At 41.0% G+C, this 25,994-nt stretch overlaps 1 protein-coding gene across 2 annotated transcripts in view; it reads right to left on the reverse strand.

Moving 5' to 3' along the window:
* LOC306873494 (zinc finger protein basonuclin-2-like) overlaps positions 1-25,994 on the reverse strand; it is a 206,933-nt gene that overhangs the window by 160,570 nt on the left and 20,369 nt on the right. Inside the window, exon 1 of one of the 2 annotated variants that reach the window (XM_079422826.1) lies at positions 12,551-12,637. The exons of the other annotated variant lie outside the window; for it this stretch is intronic. Within the exon in view, the coding sequence (XP_079278952.1) occupies positions 12,551-12,622 (72 nt within the window). The 5' untranslated portion in view covers positions 12,623-12,637. Of the gene's footprint in view, positions 1-12,550; positions 12,638-25,994 lie in introns of those variants that run through there. 2 annotated transcript variants of the gene reach the window in all.

Here is a 25,994-nt window from a genome sequence, read left to right on the forward strand (position 1 = left end):
ATTAAATTAATAGTCATTGCAGAGTGGATACATTTATAGTGCATAACTTTATCAATGAGCACTTGACACGTTCACTACACACACACTGTTTGGACCGCTGTGAATGATCTGTGAATGAACAGTATATAGTTCAGTGCATAATGCAAGTTTCCAATCCAAGAAAAGAAGGCTGTAGGCTAAATATTAATTGCAATAAACCCAAAAAGATCCAAATCACATGCACATAATTAAAAAAAAGCTAATTATTAGTAGTAAATGTTTACTCATTTTCAGTGTGCCTTGAAACAATGACATTTCATTTTCATGTTTGGCAGCGTTGTAACAGTACTGTTATACTATCTTAAGTTTAAATTTAGCTGTGTACTACCTAACGCAGATAAACAACACACAATGTTAGTTAAGATGATCTTAAGAGTGTCATACATGCAGTATTATCTCAAAGCCGGGCCAAAATCTAAACAAGACTCCATTTCCTGACAGAATGCATGAAGTTTGATATAAATCATTGCGCTCTTTTGTGATATTGTTAAGGACATGAATGTGAATTAATAAGCAGATTAAGTTGCTGTCCAAAATTACTAAAATGCAGCACATGCCCATCCTTAATCACAATATTTCCAGACGAGAATTATCAGGGGATTTGTTTATTTGGAATATGCTGATTACATGGAAAATGCTATATGCATTCTATGTGGAATGTCAAATAAGAATTAAGGCTTACCTAGAATGTGCAAAATGTTGTTAATGTGTCTAAACAGATTTCTAAGATCAGCATTTAGTGATGACATAAATCTAGCTTTTATGTTACTTGAAACTGCACGTGAGACAAGGCAGGAAAAGGGAGACAAAAGTGCACACTTCTCCTCTGGGACTCATTTAAACATTACATAACTAGAGGCCCATTCACACTTGACCCTTATTAAACTCAGCTCAGTTACTGTCAATTACAATAAACAACGATCATATTCCTTCACACACAAGTACACACTGTCATGCTCAGAGAGTTTCTATCTTCCACAGACACACAAAGCACATACACCGCTTAGACTTGACACTAGCATGTGCAGCTGAATTGACTTATGTTACACAAGCGTTTAATTGCCCAGAGTGTTGCACCTGCTCGCCTAGGGCACTGCTGCTGGCACAATCCCACATCACACAAGTGAAGACTGAACACTTCCTGAACACTTCTGTGTTAACCTGCTCTGTCACTTACCTGCCTGTAGGGAGAAAGAATAGACACTTACCTTAAAGAGTGTGACAGCAGAGGGAAGAGCAGAGGATCAGGAGCACATGGCAGGAGAAAGAGAAGAAACAACAGTGTGAATATTAAACACTAACAGCTCTCTGTGACTTTCACATGAATTGTGCTACAAGAGGGATGTTTGATACACACCACAGGTAAATATATATGTGTAAATATTAGAAACATATATTTGCATTATTTTAGAGCCATGCAGGAACATACAATATATAGGTATGCGATTTTAAAAATAGATTTTGATATAAGCTATGTGCAATTTCTTTGGCCTCTAGCCTCTGCCAAAGATCAGGAGATCATTATTGAAATTAATTACTAAAAATATGAAGTAAAACACATTTATATGGCAGGAAAATTGCCACTGAGGTTGTGAAAGCTTGAGAGGACCACTGGTGAAAAATAGCTAAAAATGTTTTCATTTTTACAAATCTTACAGTTTTTACAACAAATTTATACATTTTATCATTTTATCATTTTCATGTGTACATACTATGTGTATTTTATTTGTAAATTTATCTAGCAAATATTAATCTTACATCTAATTTCAATTACAATATAATTGCTATTGAATTTGCTGTAATTACTATGAATGAGATATTATTATTATTGGATGTTATTGAAAGGCAGCTGGGAAAGAAGTATAACAATGTCATTCAGAATGGTCAATATTTGTAATAACCTCAAGAATTCCTATTATTGAAAGGGAAATGCTTTATGTTGTTGATATCTCTGCCAGCTTCGCCAGCTGGATGGTCGATGAGAGGAGGGGGTTGGAGGTACGTTTGGTTTTCTGGAGGCATTCGCTCACCCCTTTTTGACAGTAGCTGGACTAATTAATTTTGTAATATTTTTATATTTGTATTTATTAATATCATTATATTACGCCATCTTACTACACTGTAAACTATAATGCACTGTTAACTTAGTAAAATTACGTTCATCTTATTTGTTTCTGCTCTGTTGACATTGCTCAGTTTGATCGAGTATTTATTACTTTCTGTTACTTAAATCATTGCAATTAGGTTCAATAAACTTAATTTCTTTGTGTTCAATGAAAAGGTTGAAAATGTGGCTCCTTTGTGCATGACATTATAGACAGAGGTGCACATTCGTTTTTGAGCCTGGTTCTCATAAGAGAACATGGAGATTTGGTTTGGTCCTCACACTGTGCATAGTGTGGCCCATTAAATAAAAAAGTAAAAAAAATAAAAATAAAAAAATTAGTGCTGTCAAACGATTAACAGAGATTAATCGCATTCAAAATAAATGTTTTTTACATAATATATGTGCATATACTGTGTGTATTTATTTTGTATATATAAATACAAACACATGCATGTATATATTTAAGAAAAATATATTTATATATAGCATAATTTATAAGAATATAAATATATAAATGTATATAGCTACATGTAAATATTTTCAAAATATATACTGTATGTGTTCATTTATGTGTACATAATAAATATACACAGTACACATACATTATGTAAACAATGATGTTTTTATTGTGTTTTATTGTTTTAGTTAGCTGTATTTTTTAGTTATTTTTAATCTAATCAAAATAACAAATAATAATAAAATAAAGAGATTAATTGGAATGCACAATGAAAAAAACTAGATTTTTGAAAATTGATAAAAATTTTGTTATCTTATGTTTCGTGAATACGGCCCCTGATTTTGCAAATTAACTCTTCATATATATATATATATATATATATATATATATATATATATATATGTATGTATGTATGTATATATATAAAACTATAAAATAAATAAATAATAGAGATAATATTATTGCACTTTATTTACTTAGTTTGTTTAATAAAATAATAAACAAAATAATAAAGTGTGATAATACAATCATACATAATTTTAAATATTGTAAAATAAAAAGTGAGTATTAAATACAAATACAATTATTATATAGTAAACTAAAAATAAAATGCTAAAATTGGTAACTGATGCAAAATAAACCCTTTTAAATTAGCCTCGTAATTAACGTGTCTCATTCTGAAGGGACTTAAGTTAAACATATTAATTCTGTATATTACTAAAGACTGAAGATATTAATTCTGTATATTACTAAAGACTGAAGATATTAATTCTGTATATTACTAAAGACTGAAGATATTAGTTCTGTATATTACTAAAGACAGAAGATAATACCACCGCAATAGATTCTGTATGTAACTGACTGTTCTGCGTTGAGGACACTTTATTGAACAGGATGGCCTTCACTAACACACAGTAACGGTCATCTGACGGACGGGTGACAATCCAAAGATAAGCTTTATAAATGTACTTTTATTCGTCGTTTTGTCCATGTAATGTTAAATTTCACACTAAATTTATATTGTTCTGTGTTAATAAGTTTTCAAATTCCCCTATTTGTTATTTTACAGGCTAACGTTGTCCCTGTTGTTGGTGTATTTGCGCTGGAGGTGGTTCAAGATACAATCTGAGGTACGTTAAATTTATGTTTATCCCTTTCAGTTGTTTAAATTGGTCACTAAAACGCGTAACTTTACAATAATATATTTAACATTTTCTAAACTTTATCTGGTGTGAAGCGTTTGTTCTTGTAGTAAGGCTTTGTCGTGGATCCCAGACGCTCACTCGAGCCTGTGAGAGGCGTTTACAGTTTAAAAATTATTTTAAAAAGCACACTGAAACGATTCAGTAAAGACTAAATATCAGTCTGACAGAAGCCAAAATGAGCATTGTGAAGCTATATTTATATTGATGATAATCGTTTTTCATTTGTTTCAGGGCAGTTCATGAAGTGAGGTCTAGTTCCATCATCAGACTCTGTATGGAGGCCCTGATGTGTGTACTTTTCATTATTGTGCAATGCATGCAGGTATTATTCAGGTATGTGAACACTTGACTATTGCATGAATAATGAATGTACCAGAATTTTATTTGGTTAATTGCAGTTGAAATAAAAATGAATTAGAAACTTTCCCCCAATTCAGTTCCAAAAGTCTCTTCTGCTCACCAAGCCTGCATTTATTTGATCCTAAATACAACAAATATAGTAAAAAAAATTCAAATATTTTTAAATATATATTTTAAAGCATATAAAAATTATTTAAATATTTTGAAATATTTGTTGAGCAGAAGAGAAAACTTAAAAAAAAAAAAAAAAACAGACCTTACTGTTCAAAAACTTTTAACTGTAGTGTTCTTTATGGACTCAACTAAACTAAATTGTTTATTTGTCAATTGTTGTCCACTGTATGAAAAGTAAAGTTTCTTTATTTTCTTGATTTTTATGCAAACACAGTGTGCCTGTGAGTTGATTTGCATGAGTTTTAATTGAATGCAGCCTAAGAGTGTTCATTTTGTCAAGCAGTATAAATGATGTCTAAATGAGACTGCGGTCATTCCTAGTTAACCAGTTTGTGTTAATGGCTCTCATATCATTTCAGGCATATGCTAAGAACACGCTTAAGCAGAAGTGTCAGCGAAAACCAGTAGATTATGCATTCTTCTTTCATGTGGTCGAATTGTGGTAAGTTATTTACTTTGACAGTCTTGCAATATGTAAAGAAAAGGTAGTGTAATTGTAATGCTTGAAGTGTCTGTTAAATTAGTCCCAAAAAGGCCACGTCTCATTCTGAAAGTGTTCACTAACAATAACAATGTCAATAACACCTGATGTACTTGTTACATCATAAGAAGTATGGCATCTATGCTAATATTGGTCTGTTTCATTCTTATTCTGAAGTCACCATAGCCACCCGGATCCAGTCTATCCAGATCAGATGGTGGAGACAACTCTATAGCCCTGAATGTCAGCGGAGACCCTATCAACTAGAATGAGCCCCAAAGACAGATCGCCAGTGAAGGCCTCATCAACTATACGGCCATTGTCACAAAACCTCAGCAAAGACCACGATGACAATTCGATGATGTTGGTTCGTCTGGCTCCCCGACTGAGCCTGCTTTCTACCAAGGTTTTTTCTTCATTTCTGTCACCTTTGGCTTGTTTATTTGGGGACACTTAATTTTTGGGAATATTAATGACTTGATTGCAGAGACACTATTTGAAGGGAACTGAACTGAGCTGGATGATGATGACATCACTGAATCAACGATGAACTGACTTTAACTGAACTACTGACTGTTTACTTTTGTCCTCTTTTTAGAGCTGCTTTACTGCATAACTGAATTTTGTTTGCATTACTGACACTATTTTCCTGTTTAACAATGTAAAGCTGCTTTCACACCATCTGTAGTGTATGAAGTGCTATGTATAAATAAGGGTGAGTTGACTTGCTTTTGACAATTCTTCATGGAAATGTTTGTGTGCAGTCTGTTTTGAACAATTTAGCATTTTTGAAAATTGTATTAGTAGCCTTCAATGTGAAAGAAATCAGTAAAATAAGATTACAACAAATCAGTCTCAAGTGAATTGTAATTACACAAATACAATAAGTTGTGGTTACTTAATTTTCTCAAGGCAACGGGTTTCCTTAATTTAATTAAGTAGACAGAACTCAGATTAACAATTTTAAGTAATCGCAATTTAATGAATTTAAGTTAGTCCAATTTAAAATAAAAAGTGAGCACAACACAGTTTCTTTTGTTTATTTGTTAATGTAATTCAGAATTGTCAAGTTCAACTTTTTTCTTTTAATTATGCATGAATTTCCTTTACTTAATGTTTTCAAGGCAAAGGGTTTCCTCAATTTTTTTAAGTAAAGTCAACTGATCGCTTTTTACAGTGTAGCATTTTTACAGATTTACATTAGATTTAACTTTTGTGGTCCAAGGTTGATAATGCCGGGGTGGAAGTGGGAGATAAGCGCTCACTTCTCTAGAAATGGCCAAACGGCGTGCGTCTCAGATAGCCTCTGTCAACCAAAATCCAGCTCCTGGCCTTCCCGAGTGGCTCAGTTTCTAAGCCCGGCAGACCGCGTTTTAACTAACAGGAGAAGGGGTGAAGGCGGGTTTCTGGTACCTCAAAACCAGTTGCTTCGAGCAGATGGGGCTCGTTAACCTTGATTGGTAGCCCATCTAGGAGAAGGTAAACTCCAATCCTAAACCTCCGCTGCCTTGCGGCTATACCCACCCATGGGAAGGCTAGGGGAGTAAACCCCGATTTCAAATCCGGAGATGGAGTCCCAAAGGCGGTCCGACGCTGTCTTCAATGTCCTTCCGGCAACTCCTGCGACGCCGCTGGTGCCAAGCTATATCGGCATTCGCCTTTCCCTTGGATCCACCAGCTGCGCGGAGAGGGGGAGTCTGCTGCATGGGCAACAGCTGATTCTCCATACTACCCTGCCCAGGCTTCGTAGTTTCCACTGGAGAGGATACTCCAGCGTCGCCACAAGGTGGCGGCACAACACGGGAAGTGGCAGTTACCTGTGATAAGCTCATCCGATTGGCGTAGGAATCGAGTGCCAGGGGTCACTTCCGACGGTGGGAGAGGTCATTGCATCTCACTGGACAGCTACCGCCCGCCACAAGCTGGGCAGCCCCCAGCCAGTAAGGTTCTGTCCCGCCACGTCCTGCCTGCTTCACTGGGTGCGTGGAGCTTAGAGAACTTTCTCAACAAGCAGGCGTAATTCCGCACCAGGCAAAACACACAGAATGAAAAAGAAGACCCCAGCTCTTTGTTTTGCAAGCTGTGCCCTGGACTCACCCCTGATCTTCAACTGGTCGACGACGCACGAAAGACTGCTGTCATCGACAAAGAACTCTCCAGACTGAACGTCGACATTGCCTGTCTGCAGCAGACTCGACTGGCTGACAGCGGCACTATCAGGGAAGCCAACTACACCTTCTATTGGCAAGGGAAGTCGTCGGACGAACCAAGGCAGCTTGGTGTCGGCTTCGCTGTGAAAAACACGCTCGTCGCCTACATTGAGCCTCCATCTTCAGGCACTGAGAGGATACTCGCCCTTCACTTGCCAACTTCTTCTGGCCCAGCCAACATCATCAGCGTGTATGCTCTAACCCTCTGCTCCACCCCAGAGGAGAAAGACCAGTTCTACGAGACACTGGGTGAAGTAATATCCAGGATACCCAGCAATGAAGGATTGTACCTGCTCGGAGACTTCAATGCTAGAGTGGGAGCTGACCATGAGGCCTGGCCTACCTGCCTCGGCTCTTACGGAAGGGGCAAGATCAACGAAAATGGTCAGCGCCTGTTGGAGATGTGCTGCTTCCACGGCCTCTGCGTGACCAATACCTTATTCAAGTGCAAGGACATCCACCAGGTGTCATGGAGACACCCGCGTTCCCGCCACTGGCACCAGCTCGACCTTGTTATCACCAGGCGCGCGGACCTTGCGAGCGTCCTCCTCACCCGCAGTTACCACAGTGCAGACTGCGACACGGACCACTCTCTCGTGGCCAGTAAGGTGCGAATAACACCAAAGAAGCTGCACCACTCCAAGAAGAAGGGACACCTACGCATTAATACATGCTGCACAAACAATACAGAGAAAACTCAGCAGTTCGTCAGCAACTTGCAAGCGGCTCTCACCGAGACAGCACCAAGGGATGACTCCATTGACTCCAAATGGTCGCACCTCCATGATGCTGTGTACAACTCAGCCATCGCCGCCTATGGGAGGAAGGAGCGAAAGAACGGCGACTGGTATGAGGCATCCTGGGAGGAGATGGAGCCTGTGACTGAGATGAAGAGGAAAGCCCTCCTGGCTTACAAGGCTGCTCCGAGCTCAAGTACTCTTGACGCCCTCAGGACTGCCAGAAAGAACGCCCAGCAGACCGCCTGCCACTGCGCAAACACCTACTGGCTGAATCTCTGCAGCAGCATACAGACAGCTGCAGATACCGGGAATGCAAGGGGGATGTACGAGGGCATCAAGAAGGCGACAGGCCCTACAGCCACAAAGAACGCACCCCTCAAGTCCAAGGCATGCAAAGTCATCATAGACCAGGGAGAACAACTGAAGCGTTGGGTGGAGCACTACCTCGAGCTACACGCAACCCAAAATATCGTCACAACTACCGCTCTTGACGCCATTCCAGATCTGTCAGTCATGGAGGAGCTAGATTCACCACCCACTATGGATTTGTATTGTCTCGCTTGCGGGAAGGCTCCCGGGAGTGACGGCATCCCCCCAGAAGTCCTGAAGAGTGGGAAGCCTGTACTGCTGCAGCACTTACACGAGCTCCTCTGCCTTTGCTGGGAACAGGGCCACATCCCCCAGGACATGCGTGACGCCAACATCGTCACTTTGTACAAAAACAAAGGAGACCGCAGCGACTGTAATAACTACAGGGGCATCTCCATCCTGAGCATCGTTGGAAAGGCATTTGCTCACGTTGCCCTAGCGTGTCTGCAGACCCTTGCCTCACGCGTCTATCCAGAGTCCCAGTGTGGCTTCAGAGCCGGCCGGTCCACAGTAGACATGATCTTCTCACTACGCCAGCTGCAGGAGAAGTGTCGCGAGCAGCAAATGCCCCTCTACACAGCCTTCATCGACCTGACGAAGGCTTTTGACCTGGTCAGCAGGAGCGGGCTCTTCAGATTACTGCAGAAGATTGGCCGCCTTCCAAGACTATTAGCCGTCGTTACCTCTTTCCACGAGAACATGTACAGCACTGTCTTCTTCAATGGCGCGACCTCTGAGGCCTTCCCAGTCAGCAGCGGCGTGAAACAGGGCTGCGTTCTTGCTCCTACACTATTCAGAATCTTCTTCTCAATGCTCCTCCATTACGCCTTCAAGGACTGCAGCGAGGGAGTCTCCCTCCACACTAGGGCTTACGGCGCTAGTGCCTAAAGTCACAGGGGTCCTCATCCGAGAGATGCTCTTTGCAGATGACGCAGCCTTGACGTCGCACACGGAAGACGGCCTGCAGCAGCTAGTAAATCGCTTCTCCAACGCCTGCAGGGAGTTTGGACTGACCATCAGTCTCAAGAAAACCAATGTCATGGCCCTAGATGCAGACTCCCCTCCAGAAATAGTGATTGATGGGCAAAATCTGGAAGTAGTAGAGAACGTTACCTATCTTGGGTCCACAATCTCTAGCGTGCTCTCCATTGATGCAGAGGTAAACTCCAGGATCGCCAAGACTGCAGCAGTCATGGCTAAGCTGAATCAGCGAGTCTGGAACAACCCAAACCTCACCGAGAAGACCAAGCTGCAGGTATACCGGGCCTGCACGCTCAGCACACTTCTCTACAGTAGCGAGGCCTGGACCACGTACGCCAGACACGAGAGAAAACTCAACTTTCACCTGAGGTGCCTGCGACGCATCCTGCATATCCAGTGGCAGGACAAAGTGCCCAACACAGAGGTCCTTAAACACGCCGGCTTGTACAGCATGCCAGCCATTCTCAATGAGAGGCGCCTTAGATGGCTCGGCCACGTCAGAAGGATGGATCCAGGCCGTATTCCAAAAGATCTGCTGTACGGCGAACTAGCAAAAGGCTCACAACGCACAGGGCGCCCCTGCCTCCGCTACAGAGATGTGTGCAAAAAGGATATGAAGATGTCTGACATCAGTGTCAGCACTTGGGAGAGCTGCGCAGACGACCGCACGTCCTGGCGCCTCCTTGTCAGGCTGGGCGTGCAGAAAGCTGAGGAGGCCAGAAACGCAAACCTCGCCCAGAAGAGAACCAGGAGGAAGGATAGAGAGAAACACCCCCAGCAGGCTTCAACTTTCGCTTGCAGCACTTGCGGTAAAGACTGCCATTCCAGAGTTGGTCTCTTCAGCCACTCTAGGAAATGCAGATAGGACAAAAGTTTCTGGAAACTACACCATCGTCTCACATAGACGGAAGGACGGAAGTGCCTCAAGGGCACCTCAGTCGTGGTATTGAGGGTGGAGAGAGTGCTGGACATTCACTCCCCCCACCTACAATCCCTGCCGGCCCGAGACTCGAACCCACAACCTTTGGATTACGAGTCCGACTCTCTAACCATTAGGCCACGACTGCCCCTAACAATGACTGTTTCTGACCCGTGACAGAGACAATAAACTGCCTGGGAGGATATTAGCCATTCAGTGTTAGTTACAACGGCGATACACAGGTAAAATCCTGTCTAACTAAACTCTGTAGGTCTCTGGTCATGATGCTTAAACAAACAGTCCTATTTTTTGAAAGAGGAAGAGCCACAGTGTTTACACTTTTCAATGAAATTAACTCTGGACATTACACTTGGACATCAGAAAGTATTGTAACATAGAAAAATAAAAATGTGTTCTTTAAAAGATGTGAATTCTCATTTATGATAACTTTGCTTGTATAGTATTGACATCTTATTGGCAAATGTGTTATATGGTTCTTGACATAATATTAACACCTTAAAATTTGAGCAAAGTATTACTTGAGGAAACGCCAAGCAAATAAAAAGATTTTGTGTTTTTTTTTTTCTTTAAATAGGCAAAACTTTGACTACGACTGTCTGTATAAACAGTTCAAATTCTTCTCCACTCAGTATTTAATCAGAGGATTTACTCTCTAACCTTTTTCTTTTCATTTAAAATTTTGAAAGGACATTAATAGAAAACAGCACATACGGTATAATGAATTCTGAAATGTGTCTCATATTTAGCCATTTTTCATCTGACCTGTGACAGCATGTGAATTTTTAAGGGACAACCTGGTTTTCAATAAGACGCTGCTGCACACAGTAATGGAGAAATTGTACTGATGGGAAGGACAAGCAATTATAATCTGCTACAGGCCCCACTGGACAAAAAGTGATTTACTTGGAAAGCCACTTTTTCTGTACTCAACTAACTGCTTGCCAGTCCACTCGGGCCCGTGACAGCCTTCCAGATGTCAATCAAATTACCCGCTATTTACTGCTGATTTGGTGGTGTCATTCGCAATATTCTTTCCCTTCTCTGATGACTGGGCCAGGAGTGGCTGGGGAGGAGGAACAGGAGGGAGGTGGGACAGCAGTGAAGCAGAGAAAACGAGGGTCTCTGTAAAATGTCATATGTCCACTTATTGTCCCAGATGAGGCTGGGGGAGGAGAGTTGAGGAAGGACATCTTCCATTTGAGGCGCATTGCAGCGGTGCATGCAAATCTGACCCAGGGGATCGACAAGCACTGCTTTTAATGGAGTTCAGGAAAACTCATTTTACAGAGCCGAGACTCAGCAGATAATAATAATAATGCATTACGATAGGATGGGGTGTGTGTGTGTGTCGGTGTGGTCTTCTGTGATCTATATATGACTGATAAGCACCTGAGATTGAAGGCAGGGTTTGTAGCTAATGAAGGAGATGAGACACTAAGACATGTCTTCTGAACCATTTGAGTGTGTCTCAAATAAACGCCTTTGTCCCAAAAAATATATAATGTATAAGTCAGTTGTGGGTTTGTTGCTTTTGCCATCTACAGGAGTTCTTTCCTAGTGTGACAAGAAGGGAAAAGACAACTAAGATGAAGAAAAAATTGCACACAGAAGAAAAGAGCAGACAAGGTGTAAGAAAAAAGAGGTGGAGCAGGAATGAGTGTCCTGATTGATGTGGTTTGACTCAGTTTCCAACGTGTGGAGACTTTTTGGTGCCTTCGGCAGTGAGTTGAGTAAAGGTAAGATCAGCAGTGCACTTCAGTCAAGATGAGCCTTTCAACATTAAAGTCTGCTGATATTCAATTTATACCATAAATCCCTTTTATAGACCTTCATAATTGGGACGAATGCAGGACAGGGAGTTTTTCAAAAGAGTACCTTTAAACATTTGCAGACTTTCTCTTGTTTCAAATGCTTTCTACTTAAATAAACATTCCCTACAATTGGCATACAATTGTTGCTGATACAATAAAAATTGTATATGTGGTCTAGAATGTGCCGTAAAAAATTAAACACGCCTGCTGTCCATCCTCCCTTTCTGACAGAACGTTCTCAGGGCAGATTAGGCACAACCTGTCACAACACAGAGTTCTTTGCCACCACACGGCCCCCTGATGCCACTCCTGTCCGGACAAGAACAAGCGCAAGCACACCTACAGGCACCACACCTTCCCATCATCCACTCCAGAGACACACTGAACTCTTCTAATCTAGCCTTAGTCATACTGAGATTCTCTCTGTTCTCACCATGCCACTGCTGATAAGTGTGTTTTGTGCATTGTGTGCAAGGAAGGTTTCTGCTCAGATCTGCTACTAGCCCACAGAGGCCAACAACCAATCAGCTGGTGACTGAAGACAGCGGCAAGCATTTGATGCCCTCCTCTAAACATACACACACACACACAAACACATTAAGCCAGTGAAGAGGAAACTTCCTGTGGGCCGCAAGAGAGGCACGCAGTAATCACTGTCTCTCTACTGGAAAATTACCTGAGCTGATTTCTGCTCCAATCTGTCTCTCCTCTCTCTTGAGAGGGGAGGTAGAGGGACATATCCCATCATCTGTAAGCGTAGGCGCACACGCTTCTTGTCCTCCTACCTCTGGCCCATGTGACATTATTCTGCAGTTAAGAATTCCACCATGTTTTCTTTGTGTGTTATTAGAACGGCTCAGATTTGCCTAGCTCAGTGGCCTTTGCCATGTGCTTTAGGTTTGTCTGTTTGATTGTTTGCTGTATCAATGCACACCACACAATGAAGCCAAGGGGGCATGAGAGTAGAAACAGAGGAGAGTGAGCATAAGGAGGGGGAAAGAAAGTTCATGTGCAGGATGTGCTGCCCAGTAATGAAGGCTAAGCCCTTCAGGGAGCTTTGCACCCCACCCCCAGACCGCAGCAGTTAAGAGTCTGATTGGGGATAATTGGGCTGGCCTTCACTTGAAGTTACAGTTCAGCTACACAACCTATGTTTGCTGTCATAAGACCAGGCCTGACCGGACCTCTCACAATGCCACCTGGTGTCATAAAAAACTGCCCATCTCCAGGGTGAAAAAAACTACTTTATTATTATTATTATTTCAATTGTTGCTACAGCAACTTGAAAATGATTTGACAAACTGGTAAATGATAGTATAATAGTTTCCACTTGAAACAAAAGAAAAAAATTAATGTGAAATGTGCATTTATGTTAGTTTCACATGCTTTTGAAAAACTACTGTACTATTTTAGGTTTAAGTTTAAATTTAAGGATTCTAAAAAATGTTATATAAAACCAACAAGTATAAAGTAGTAACATATTTTATACTCTATTCATTCTGTTTATTCATAAATATAAATAAGTTTTGAGTCACACCACATGACATTTTAAAGTTTGATCTACCCTTGCCTTACCATAAAAGGTAATATATTAAGGTTAAATGTTAAATGTTTAACCCAACCTACTGGGTAGTAACCCAATTGCTGGGTCAAAACAACCCATTTGCTGGGTTTGTCCATATTTGACCCAGCACTGGTTTGTATTTAACACAACATTTTTTAGAGTGGTATTAGTGCAGTCAAACGATTAATCGCGGATTAATCACATCCAAAATAAAAGTTTTTGTTAACATATATGTATTTGTACAGTGTATATGTATTATATAAATACACATGCATGCATATATTTCGGGGAAAACTAATTTATATAGTAAATATATTTATTTATAATATAAATTATATGCATATAAATATATCGCTGCTCAGAGTGGATGGAATGACATCTCGTTAAAGGCTGTATTTCGACAAAGTTTGAACCTCGACCTACAAACTGAACTGGCTTGCAAGGGTGAAAACTGTTCATTTACTGAATATATAACTCTCGCTATTAAGATCGATAACCTTATGAGGAATGCTCCCAAGAGAGAAATTGTCCAGCAATCACAGGTCAGCGCTCCAGTCACACACCAGCTCTGCCATGTTCCTCAAATGCCTAGCCAGGAGCCCATGCAACTGGGATTCTCGAGACTCACTGAAGAGGAGAGACCTCGACGACGCCAACTCAATCTGTGCTACTACTGTGGTGAAACAGGCCACCACAGCATAGCATGTCCACACAAAGCCCGCAGAAACACCAAGATTACTACCCGGGTGAGAATTTTCTTTCCTCCCTACCAAATCATTGACTTTTCCTTTTCGGATATCTACTGAAAGTACTTTCATTGATTTAACAGCACTGATTGATTCTGGAGCTGCCCTGAATCTCATCCACAAGGACATCGTTAGCAAATTCAACATTCCCACTCAACCCTGTGTTCCATCCATCAAGATCACTGCTGTTAACAACACCCTCATAGGAGATGGCATCAACCACCAAACCCAACCACTTCAACTATTTGTTGGACTAGTCCATCAAGAGACCATCTCATTCTACGTTATTGATTCCCCCAGACATGAAATTATCCTTGGCTACCCCTGGTTGTCTGTTCATGACCCAGTTCTGTCCTGGCATCATGGTGAACTAACCCATCGGTCTAGATTCTGCCAAACCCATTGCATGCAAACAGCCCTGTTTGACGAGAAGCACCGAAAGCTCTAACACTACTCAAACCACTAAGATACCTTCCTGTTATGATGAATTTAGTGAAGTTTTTAGTAAAACTAAGGCCACACAGTTACCACCTCATCGACCATGGGACTGCGCTATTGACTTGTTACCCAATGCCATGCCTCGTAAAAGCAAAGTCTACCCTCTGTCACGCAACGAGACTCAAGCCATGGAAGACTACATAGAAGAAGCCATGAACTCTGGATTTATCCGTTCCTCCACTTCACCAGCTGCCGCAGGATTTTTCTTTGTGGAAAAGAAAGATGGAGGTTTACGGCCGTGCATAGATTACAGAGGTTTAAATAATGTGACTGTCAAGTTACGCTACCCCCTTCCATTGGTTCCTTCAGCACTGGAACAACTACGTGAGGCCAGGATCTATACTAAGCTTGACCTCAGAAGTGCATACAACCTGATCAGAATTTGTGAGGGTGATGAATGGAAGACTGCCTTTCTCACCACTAGGGGGCAGTATGAGTACCTGGTCATGCCATATGGACTTGCTATCGCCCCAGCCGTCTTCCAGTCTTTCATCAATGAAATCTTCCGAGATCTACTGAACCAGTGTGTAGTGGCATACATTGACGACATCTTAATTTACTCCAAGTCTGAACCTGAACATATCCAACATGTCAAGACAGTACTTTCCCGCCTGCTGAATAACCAGCTATATATCAAGGCCGAGAAATGCGAGTTTCATGTCAAACAAACATCCTTCCTTGGGTACAACATCAGTCATCAAGGTGTCGAAATGGATGACTCTAAGGTCAAAGCAGTCACAGACTGGCCTCAACCCACTACAGTAAAAGAACTTCAGAGATTTCTCGGCTTTGCAAACTTCTACAGACGCTTCATTCGTAACTACAGTCTGATAGCATCCCCCCTAATATCACTGTTAAAAGGCAAACCATCAAAACTCAGATGGACTGAAGAAGCTACCCAAGCCTTCACAAAACTCAAGAACAGTTTTACCACAGCCCCAATTCTCAAGCATCCTGATCCCAACCTTCCCTTCGTGTTAGAAGTAGATGCGTCTGATTGCGGGATTGGAGCCGTTCTTTCACAGCGTCATGGTCAACCAGGTAAACTCTACCCTTGCGCATTCTTCTCCAGAAAATTTACTTCTGCTGAGCGCAACTATGATGTAGGCAATAAAGAACTTTTATCTATGAAGGCAGCGATAGAAGAATGGAGGCATTGGCTTGAGGGAGCAGTCCATCCGTTCCAAGTTATCACCGACCATAAAAATCTAGAATACATCAAGAGTGCCAAACGCTTGAATCCACGTCAAGCCCGTTGGTCGTTATTCTTCACCCGTTTCCAGTTTACCGTCACCTACAGACCTGGCAGCAAGAACAGTAAGGCTGATGCTCTGTCCAGATGTCATGATCGCACAACAGGCAATGTCACACCTGAATCTATTCTTCCACCATCTGTTATCATTGCTCCAGTAACCTGGGACATTATGGAAGAGATCCAACGAGCCCATCAGCAAGAACCACCACCAGACAACTGTCCCCCAAATAAACACTTTGTGCCTCAAGGCTTACGTCTCCGAGTCATGCAATGGGTTCACACATCTCTGAGCTCAGGACATCCTGGAATTTCATGCACTCTCCGTCTATTACAGAACTCCTTCTGGTGGCCATCGATGACCAAGGATGCGGTAACCTATGTCAAGTCCTGCCAAACTTGCGCTCAATCCAAGACCCCCAAGGAACTACCTTCTGGTCTCCTCCAACCGTTACCAATTCCTCAACGTCCTTGGTCTCACTTGTCCATAGACTTTGTCACAGACCTGCCACTCTCCAATGGTTTCACCACCATACTAGTAATTATTGATCGCTTCTCTAAAGCCTGTCGCTTGATCCCTCTCAAGTCTCCCCACAGCCATGGAAACGGCTCAAGCACTATTCCACCATGTTTTCAGAGTCTATGGTTTACCTGAGGATATTGTGTCTGACAGAGGAACCCAATTTACCTCTCAGGTTTGGAGAACCTTCTGCAAGCAATTAGACATCAATGTAAGCCTCACATCAGGATACCATCCACAGTCAAATGGCCAAGTGGAAAGGTTGAACCAGGAGATCGGCAGGTATCTCAGAACTTATTGCAGTCGTGAACAGAACCGGTGGGCTGAATTCCTTCCATGGGCTGAGTATGCCCAAAATTCCCTAACTCATTCCTCCACTGGCATGACCCCTTTCCAGCGCATCTTGGGTTATCAACCCCCCTTGTTCCCGTGGTCAGGTGAACCCTCAACAGTTCCTGCAGTCGATGACTGGATCAGGCGCAGTGAGAGGGTGTGGGACAGTGCCCATGTCCGCCTACAGAGAGCCATCAGAACACAAGAGTTCCAGGCCAACAGACTCCGTCGCCCACACCCTCCCTACCAACCAGGACAAAGGGTCTGGCTTTCTACGAGGGACCTCAAACTGCAGCTACCGAGCAGGAAGCTCAGCCCCAAGTATGTTGGCCCATTTAAAATAATTAAATTAATAAGGTTACGTACCAGCTTGAGCTTCCTACTAATTACCGGATCTCTCCCTCCTTCCATGTCTCACTCCTCAAACCGGTCCACCCGAATGCTGACCCCAATGCTGAGAACCAAGAGCCACCGCCACCGCTGGATATAGACGGATCACCAGCATACAAGGTGAATGAGTTGCTGGACTCAAGACGTCGAGGGGGTCAGCTCCAATATCTGGTGGACTGGGAGGGCTATGGACCTGAGGAGAGATCATGGAGCCAGACCCGATCGTCCAGCACCACGACCAAGGGGACGCCCTCGTCGAGCGCCTCCTGGCACTCCTGGGGGGGGGTGTTCTGTAACGCCAGCAGTGGGCGAAACAGGCCAGGCCAAACAGACCTTGCGAAGTATTGCTATGTGTACGATTTATCGCCTGTTTCTCTGGATTTTTGCCTTGTGGATTACCCTCTTGTTTGTTTGCCGATTGGACTGAATACTGTGATTTTGACTTCTTTGCCTGTGACCACGACTCTGATTTTTTCCTCACGATTTGGATTGTTGAATTGTTCCTCATTAAACTTCTGCAAATGGATTCTAACACAGCCTCAGCTTCACCCTCAGTACAAAAACATAGTCTATAGTTACAATAAAAATTGATCTTGACTTTATCTAGTTGTTATTTTTGGGGAAAAAAAACATTACGGGGGCCCTTTACCCCAAGGGGGTACAACCCACTCTTCACTATACCCCAAAATAACCACTAGATAAAGTCAAGATACATTTTTATTGTAACTATAGACTACATTGATGAGAGTGATATAGAAGTTTTCACAATGAAGATTACACTGGTGGTGTACCTGAGAGAAAACAAATTGATGAGACTGCCAGTTAGATTTATCTAAAATTAATTATATCTCATATTTAACCCCTAAAGAGACAAGAGTCAGCGACAAATTTCAGAAGAGCTGGCCGAGGTGAGGCTGCTCTTGGCGGGTTCATAAGCGTTGAATGCCCGCTGACGTCCTGGAGCTCACATCTCCAAAAATGTTGAAGCAAATTTTCAAATAGATGTTATCTTTATTAACAAAACGCATATTTGAAGTCTAAACAAGAACATTCCACACAACCCTAACCCTAAAAACTCTTAAAACTACATTCCGTGACACAAAACCAGTATTATTATTTTTTAATTATAGTGGATTTGGGTGTCCATCATGACACCCATTGTGAGAAAAACTGCAATCGAAGTGATACAAACGGTGAAACAGCTTCTGTTATCACTTGAATATCACACTTATCAGCCAATCAGATTCGAGGACCAGAAAGAACTGTTTTTTGAATAAATACATCATAAATCAATTTTTAAAAAAAATATTCGAAGAAACAATAATAAAGAACTTATTCTTTTTTTTTTTTTAAGTTTTGTTCTTTTCATGAGTTTATTTTTCTTCTTTTTCTTCTTCTTCTTCTTCATTATGGTATGAAAACATTTGTATCACCCTAACATTTTTTTTGTCCCCCAAGAGGTGTATTCAAGTCGGTGTATATATGATTTATTTTTATTTTTTTAATTAATTAGTATATAATACAGAGGTAATAGGACAAACAACGAGTGTCTCATCATTGACCTGAATGTGAAACCAAACACTAGCAAGCTTTCAGCACTTAATTCAATGATCTACCAATAGTGTAAGTGTACTTAGCTCATGTTGTAGAGGCATGTGTTAAATTGGTACTGGCACACTCTATAACGTATAATAAGTTAAGGCATGCAATCGCACAGTCAATTGCACAGAATGTGTTCTAGACATTTCTGTACATGTTCTAAAACCTGTTAACATATACTGATCTAGGCAGTTGAATCACTGAAGATCCAGTACTTATCACTGAGCACAAAGGGAAATGTGACCCTTCAAAGCCTCACACAGGTTATTCTCAGGGTGTTAATGTTATTCGTTTCCCTTTCTTTGTGTGCAACTGGAGGTGAGTAAGTGGCAAGCTATGGAAGAACACACAGCAGCACAAGCAATCAAGAGGGTTCAGGAGCCTTTTTCCGCCCCTGACCTGGAAAGTGCACATCAGCACTCGCACTCAGCTGCTGCACAGTTCCGACCTTAACATGCCGACGGGGGGAGTGATAGGGGAAAGAAGGGGGGACCTGCTTTTTGTTTTGAATGGCAGGAAATCCCTGAGAATGTTTTCTGTACTCCTGGTGACAATCTGTAAAGGAGAGAGAGAGGGAGAGCGACATAAAGAAAGGCCAAGTTTTGCCCCTTTTGCTCTCCACTCCTTCTTGCCCCAAGTTGTCTGGGAGAGGCAAGTAAACATGCCCTTAAACTCACAAAAGCACACACACATTCACAGTTACTCCTCCCAGATTTCTTTCTCCAGCAGATTTCCCGTGGTTTGCAGGAGTGGCTGTGCTGCTGTGTGCTAGGAGGATGGAATGCACCGATCAGACTAGTGGAGGTGTTGGGCAGAAACACCAGTACTGTGCACGCCAGGGGTGCCGCCCAAACCATTAACATCTCTCTTTTTCTCTCTTCTTACATTTTCCACTTTCTCTATAACCTTCTCTCTCGTCACTCAAGGTGTTCCCTTAAAGGGTTCCCAATTATGCAAAAATCACTTTTATAAGCTGTTTGAACACAGTTGTGTGGCTGCAGTGTGTGAATACAACCAGCCTATAATGTTAAAAATCCACCAACTCATTTTTTTATAAAACCAGTAAATCATGAACAGTCAGTCTCTCCAAACTAGCAATTTCAGATTCTCCCTCTGTGCACGTCACCGAGGGGAAAAAGTCCCGCCCATTTGACCATCATGCTCTCTGCCCTATTAGCATAAACACAGCCCTGAGTGAGAAGCTGTTGTCTGCCATTACTGAAGATATATACAATGTCTGCAACAAAGAGGATTTACAAGTGTTGTGTTTTGGGATGCACTAATGAACATAGGATTCGCCATAATCTCCCCCCATCTGAGCCTAGGACACTGTGGTTAAATTTCATTTCCAAAGGAAATAAACCGGAAAAAAACATCCCGGTAACATCCCCTATATGTTTAGGAATTAATACCAACAGCTCCAGACAAAGTAAGTATCACACGTTTGTTTTCCAAATTGCCTTTCTGAAAGAGCTTCTTGGCACTCTGTAAGGCTTATTGCTAAAGCTATCATTGTCTCTGTGTGTTTTCACTGATGCTGCCTTCAAGTGCTATCAGAATGATCGTGAATAGGAATGTGGTAGTTAAAAGTTGCATATGAAAGCAATGTGAGTCGATCACTTGAAGTTATCGAGCTCATAATCAGAAGTGGGACTTATGAAGTTTGTGATAGCATGAGACCAGCTATGTTATTATTTTTAGCCCGCCGTGCTCCCTGTCTGTGTAATTCATAAAAGCAAATTTATTATGCATAGTATAATCAGATGACTGACTGAGTAGTGACGTCAGCGCAGGGCAAGTTAGTTCCATTACAGGTCTGTGCCTATTATATCAGTACGCCCTTTTCTCAAATAATGCGTCTTACCTTTTCTGTTTTGTCTGTTTTCCGAGTTGTAGTTATATAATCTATAAAGAGAGAACATTTTACTTGTTTGTAATTTATATGGCCACTCAGACTGCTGACTCGTGAGATAATCCGCTTAACATAGCACTGGATGGCTTCTATTCTCCGTCTCCGGCAAAGTCCCTTTTTTAAATAGTCTTTTATCTCCGGTACATTTGAGCATATTACCTCAGTTTACGCAGTCATTTCCCTCGAATCACCACATCATGATAAATTACTTCAAAATGACAACATTTATGACCAGATGCACATTTTTCCAAGAATAAATTAAACAATTATCAGTCCGGTTGAAGCATATTAAACTCAACACAACAGCGTAATCCTGATAGAATAGGAACAAAGTCATGAATCCGAGTCATCTCTTGTTTAATATGTATTTCCCAGGGCACATTATACAACGTACATTTACCATTAAGAATGCAAAGGAGAGCAAGTAGAAAATACAACATTACATATAAAATAATAATAATAATAGCGGAAAAAAATCATGTGGAGAGTCATAATGCACAGCCAGCACCAAATGGACAGATTAGCAAAGCTAACGTTAACTGAATTATAACTGCCACCATTTAGAATTAAACAAACTTGTATTTGTGATGATCCGAGCTGACCAAACAGTTAATTGTGAAATGCTTGCACTTTGTAGAGTATGGTACCGGCAGTTCAAGCATTTTCATAGGATCTAATTTGTAAAAAAATTTTTAAAAAAGACTTTGATTTTCAAATTCATTCTTGTTAAGAATGTCACCAGAAAATCTTTTACCCTGCAAGTGCCAATCCGGAAGCCAGAAACGTGGAAGTGTGAAAAAGGCTAATAGTGGAATTTGCAAAGGCGGAGCTTGATGCGGAGCTTGAGCTCTTGAAGCTCCGCCCTCTTCTCCGGGAGCAACAGTTCACTCGCCACATACTCAAAACAGCGATTTTTGGCTCGTACCCTAAAAGTGGCAATTTTAACAAGCTGTAAAAATTTATCTGTGAGGTATATTGAGCTAAAACTTCACATATACGCTCTGGGGACATCAGAGACTTATTTTACATCTTGTAAAAAGGGTCATAATAGGTCCCCTTTAATTTTCTTAATTCCTGCATTTTCCTATCTAATAATCTAATTATAGTTGTCATTGTGCTCTGATTTGTGTTGTCTATATTGATTTGTAATTTAGGGTCATGGCTCAACAGCTCAGGATTAATGCTAGACAATACAGCATTAAAAGTGGTGCTTTCTGTAGTTTAAAATCCATTTTTAAAATGGGTCTTTAAAAACTTTTTAGTACAATAACTCAAAAAACTTAAACGTTATTAAACATATTATCTAGAACCCATGCGTTGATACTTGTGACATGACCATACTTACATTTATAAAAGTTAAAAATAATTTTAAAAGGCTACCAAAAAATACTAGAACAATCTGTGTCTTGAATGTATGATTTGGACCATCGTAGCTCCTGATCTTGGAGTCCAGTCACACCCCTATTAGACATGCCACTTAGCTCTCAACTTTTTTCTTTTCTCATAAAGGGTTAGTTCACCCAAAAATGGACATTCTGTCATCAATTACTCAGCCCAATAAGACCTTTGTTCTCCTTCGAAACATAAATTAAGATGTTTTTTTTTTTAATGAAACCTGAGAAATTTCTGTCTTTTCACTGAAAGCCCAAAATGTTGATTGTAAACACAGAGATTCAAGCAGTTTAATCTATGTATGATGAACAGATTTAATTTAGGCTTTCATTCATATTGTACATTTATGAACACACATAATAGACCTCATCAAATATGATAAATGGATGCTGAACTCTACTTACATGATGAGCAAGAACCAAAAAGGTTTGCTCTCGTACATCAAGCAAAAATGGTTGAGTTCTATGTGTGTTGATCAATGTTTTTACGTGAATAAAAGCATAAATCAAATCTGTTCAGAGGTGGGTAGAGTACTCAAAAACTGTACTCAAGTAAAAGTACTTATAGAAATATTTTCAAAATTAAAATTAATAGTCTGAATAGTTACTTGAGTAAGAGTAAAAAAGTATCGGATAAAAAAACGACTGAAGTAGTTTGGTAACACTGGTATTAATCAATATATTAGAATGATTTCTGAAGGATCATATGATTCTGAAAACTGGAGTAACAGCTGATGAAAATGAATATATGTCTGTATGTATACCTCTGACCTCTGACACGGAGAAGAGTGAAAACATGACCGGCTACCGAACATCTGAACATAACGAAACACATGCACATTGATGGATCTTCTTCCGTGTGTTCTGCAAAATGTACAAATGTAGCCTATATTTCTGCAAGCGTAAATATTGTGAAAATATCAATATTAATTGTGTCTAGGCAATGGTATTCCTCCTGGAACAGGTCGCGTGCCGCTGCGCTCAACGCTCTTGATGTTTTTAAACCGATTCACTGGTTTGCCAACTGGTTTGATCAAGCCTTTTGAACAGAATTGACTCAAAAGAATGAATCATTCGCGAATGGGCATCTCTCATTGCCCAGAGAAAAGTAGACGGCGCGTTTGGAAAAATGTAAGCATTTTTAACTTGTATTGCATTAAGAAAAAGTAACGAGAGGAGCGTCGCCCACAGTAACGAAGTAAAAGTACCATTTTTTCACTAAAAATGTACTTGAGTAAGAGTAAAAATACCCATCTTTAAATATACTCTAAAAGTATTAGTTACCCAAAAAATTTACTCAAGTAAATGTAACTCGTTACTACTCACCTCTGAATCTGTTCATTATACAAAGCAATCGTGTCTCTTCAGAAGACTAATAAATAAAGAATAAAGAATATAAAAAAATTATTTGTTTACCGAAGATTAATAAAAGTCTAATGGGCTTGAGAAAACATGAGAGTGTGTAACTGATACATTTTTGGGTGAAGTAACCCTTTGAATTGCTAGAATCACAACCAGTTCTGCAGAATTTTTAATTCTACAGCCTATACCAGCCAGAAAGCAAGAACACTTCACTGACCTCTGCCTGTATCCGTCCAGTTGTTTAGAATGCACTTTTAAGAATGGAATTATCTTTGTCACGTACACTTACTCAATACTGTATGTGCCTTGCTAAAGGATGATGGGACATTGACTATATTATAAAGCCACACTGTGAGATAATGAAGTCTGTCTGCTCAGGAGCGCTCTGTGAACTCACCGTTGCTAGAACTAGCACTTCAATTGCAGTTTCAAAAAATGATTTGCAACATTTAATCTCCTGTAAAACTACCTTTAGAGGTATGCTTGCGTCCGCATCTCCCCTGGTTTCGCACCAAATCATTTGGAGCTAAAACACTGAATTAAACAATGCAGATGTTCGACTGGAACAATATGCTCATGTGTGCCCCTGCAGAGGGGGCCGAGAAGACCCTGTCCACAGTCAAATGGAGCCCCCACTGACCCTCAAATTACATTTCTCCATTGTTATTACCGCTATAAATATCACTGCGCACACTTTTATGGCTCTTGTTATCGTCTGCATTATTCATTGTTCAGGACTTTTGAATTATCTTATTGTGTAAGTGCGCATGAATGCACGGTTACAGCCCTCATATTTATTTACATGCGTATGGCTCGTTCAAGCGCTTGTTTAATTTCGCTTTTTTAATGAGCAACAAAGTGCTGGCAGTGGAATAAATGTGACTCAAGCCAATAAAGCTGATTGAATAAAAGCAGATGTCTGTCTGCAATTAAAGCTCTTTTCATAAAATCTGCAGAGACAGCCAATCAGCTCCATGCCAAACGGGCCTTTGATATCACCTGTGCTGCAAGATGTGCTCCACCCTCTCTATATCCTCCTTCACAAGGTGTCTGAGCTTGTAAGATGGTGTGACTAAAGTTAGGAGGAAACTGAACATGGTGAGTCACTCCACAGTCGTGACTCTGTTGAGTGCAGGATGAACCAATCAAAGAAATCATGTCCTACCCAGCAAACAGCATCAAAAGAGCACAGAGAGACAAGGAGGTGTTACTCGAAAGTATGGAAAGTGAGCAAAATGGCATGCGGAAAAAATGTCTGCAAATTATGCATATTTTACTCTGACATTCAATGCTTCTAGATGATGGGCATCAGAGCTGTCCGGTGGAAGTACTGAGGGTAACCAGCTCTCTCTCTGGGCTGTGGCCATATGAGGCTCTAATGACGGGCTTGCATGGTTAACGCATCCTTTTAGCGCATTGAGACTCAAGTGGGTGGAAGTGAGTTAAGAGCAGGAGCAGAAGTGTAAATGTAATTGGGTTGTAATCCTGACATACGCATTTGAGTGACAGGTAGTGCCATGCTAGCGCTACAGCGACGCCTTTCAGTGCATCAATAAAGCCCCATTGAACACGTTAGGAGGAAATGAGTGCCTCTCTTCTACATCTGTCAACTCAGCAGGGCCAGGACAACACAAGAGGACATTGTAGAAGACACGGATAAGGGCTGTTTTGTGACACTTGTGTCACCTTCAATATAGAACACTCTGTACTTCAAGCAATCTGGGCACACGACGCATAAAAAGATCGACAGATGCAGCAGATACAGGGAGACAGATCAAACCAAAGCAGTTCCTTGCAGTGGTTCCAGACATTTAAACCAAATGCATTGTGTCTGAGAAACAAACAATGATTTGACAAATTGGTCTGGATAAGTCAGACTGAATCTGACCCAAGAGACACAACTTTTGCTCTTTTTTTTCAGATAAACAGTCCTCACCACAACACACGCCTGAGATACTACTGGTGACCACATATTTAAAGCTATCAAAAAAGGCTTAGATGATTTCCGAACTACACATTTTACTAATAAATATAATTCAGTGACACAATAAAGAACAAAAACTAAATAAAAACATTTAAAAATAGACACTACAAACACTATTTACCCTATTTTCACAACATTTTCAAGCTGCTTATTTACAAATAAATAGTAATAGTAGTAATCTTAATAATTTATTCATCGTAATGATTTTTAAAAAGAGAAGCTAAAAAATGAATGTCATGCCTTTGATCCATAGTTCGTGTAGTAGTATACTGTATATTTAAAAATGAGCTGAGGCGAGAGAGATTAGGTTGTTGTAACCCAGAAAGGATCAATAATTTTAAAACTGCTGAGCAATGGATAGATATTAATTCCAGGCTGTTGGGTAATAATGTGACAGAGATGGTATTTGGATGTTCAGTATAAGTGTGTCTTTGGGAGCGAGTGTTGAGTGTCTAGAATGAGTGTAAACCTCCTTCTCCGGTTGTGTCTTTAAGAGGGGGCTTGTGCATTCCTGGTTTCTGGACTCGTTCAGGGTCACTAATCCCCTGCAGCTGTGTGTCTCTGAGCAG

The sequence above is a fragment of the Barbus barbus genome (genome assembly GCF_936440315.1).
Source record: "Barbus barbus genome assembly, chromosome: 8".
Classification (NCBI taxonomy): domain Eukaryota; kingdom Metazoa; phylum Chordata; class Actinopteri; order Cypriniformes; family Cyprinidae; genus Barbus; species Barbus barbus.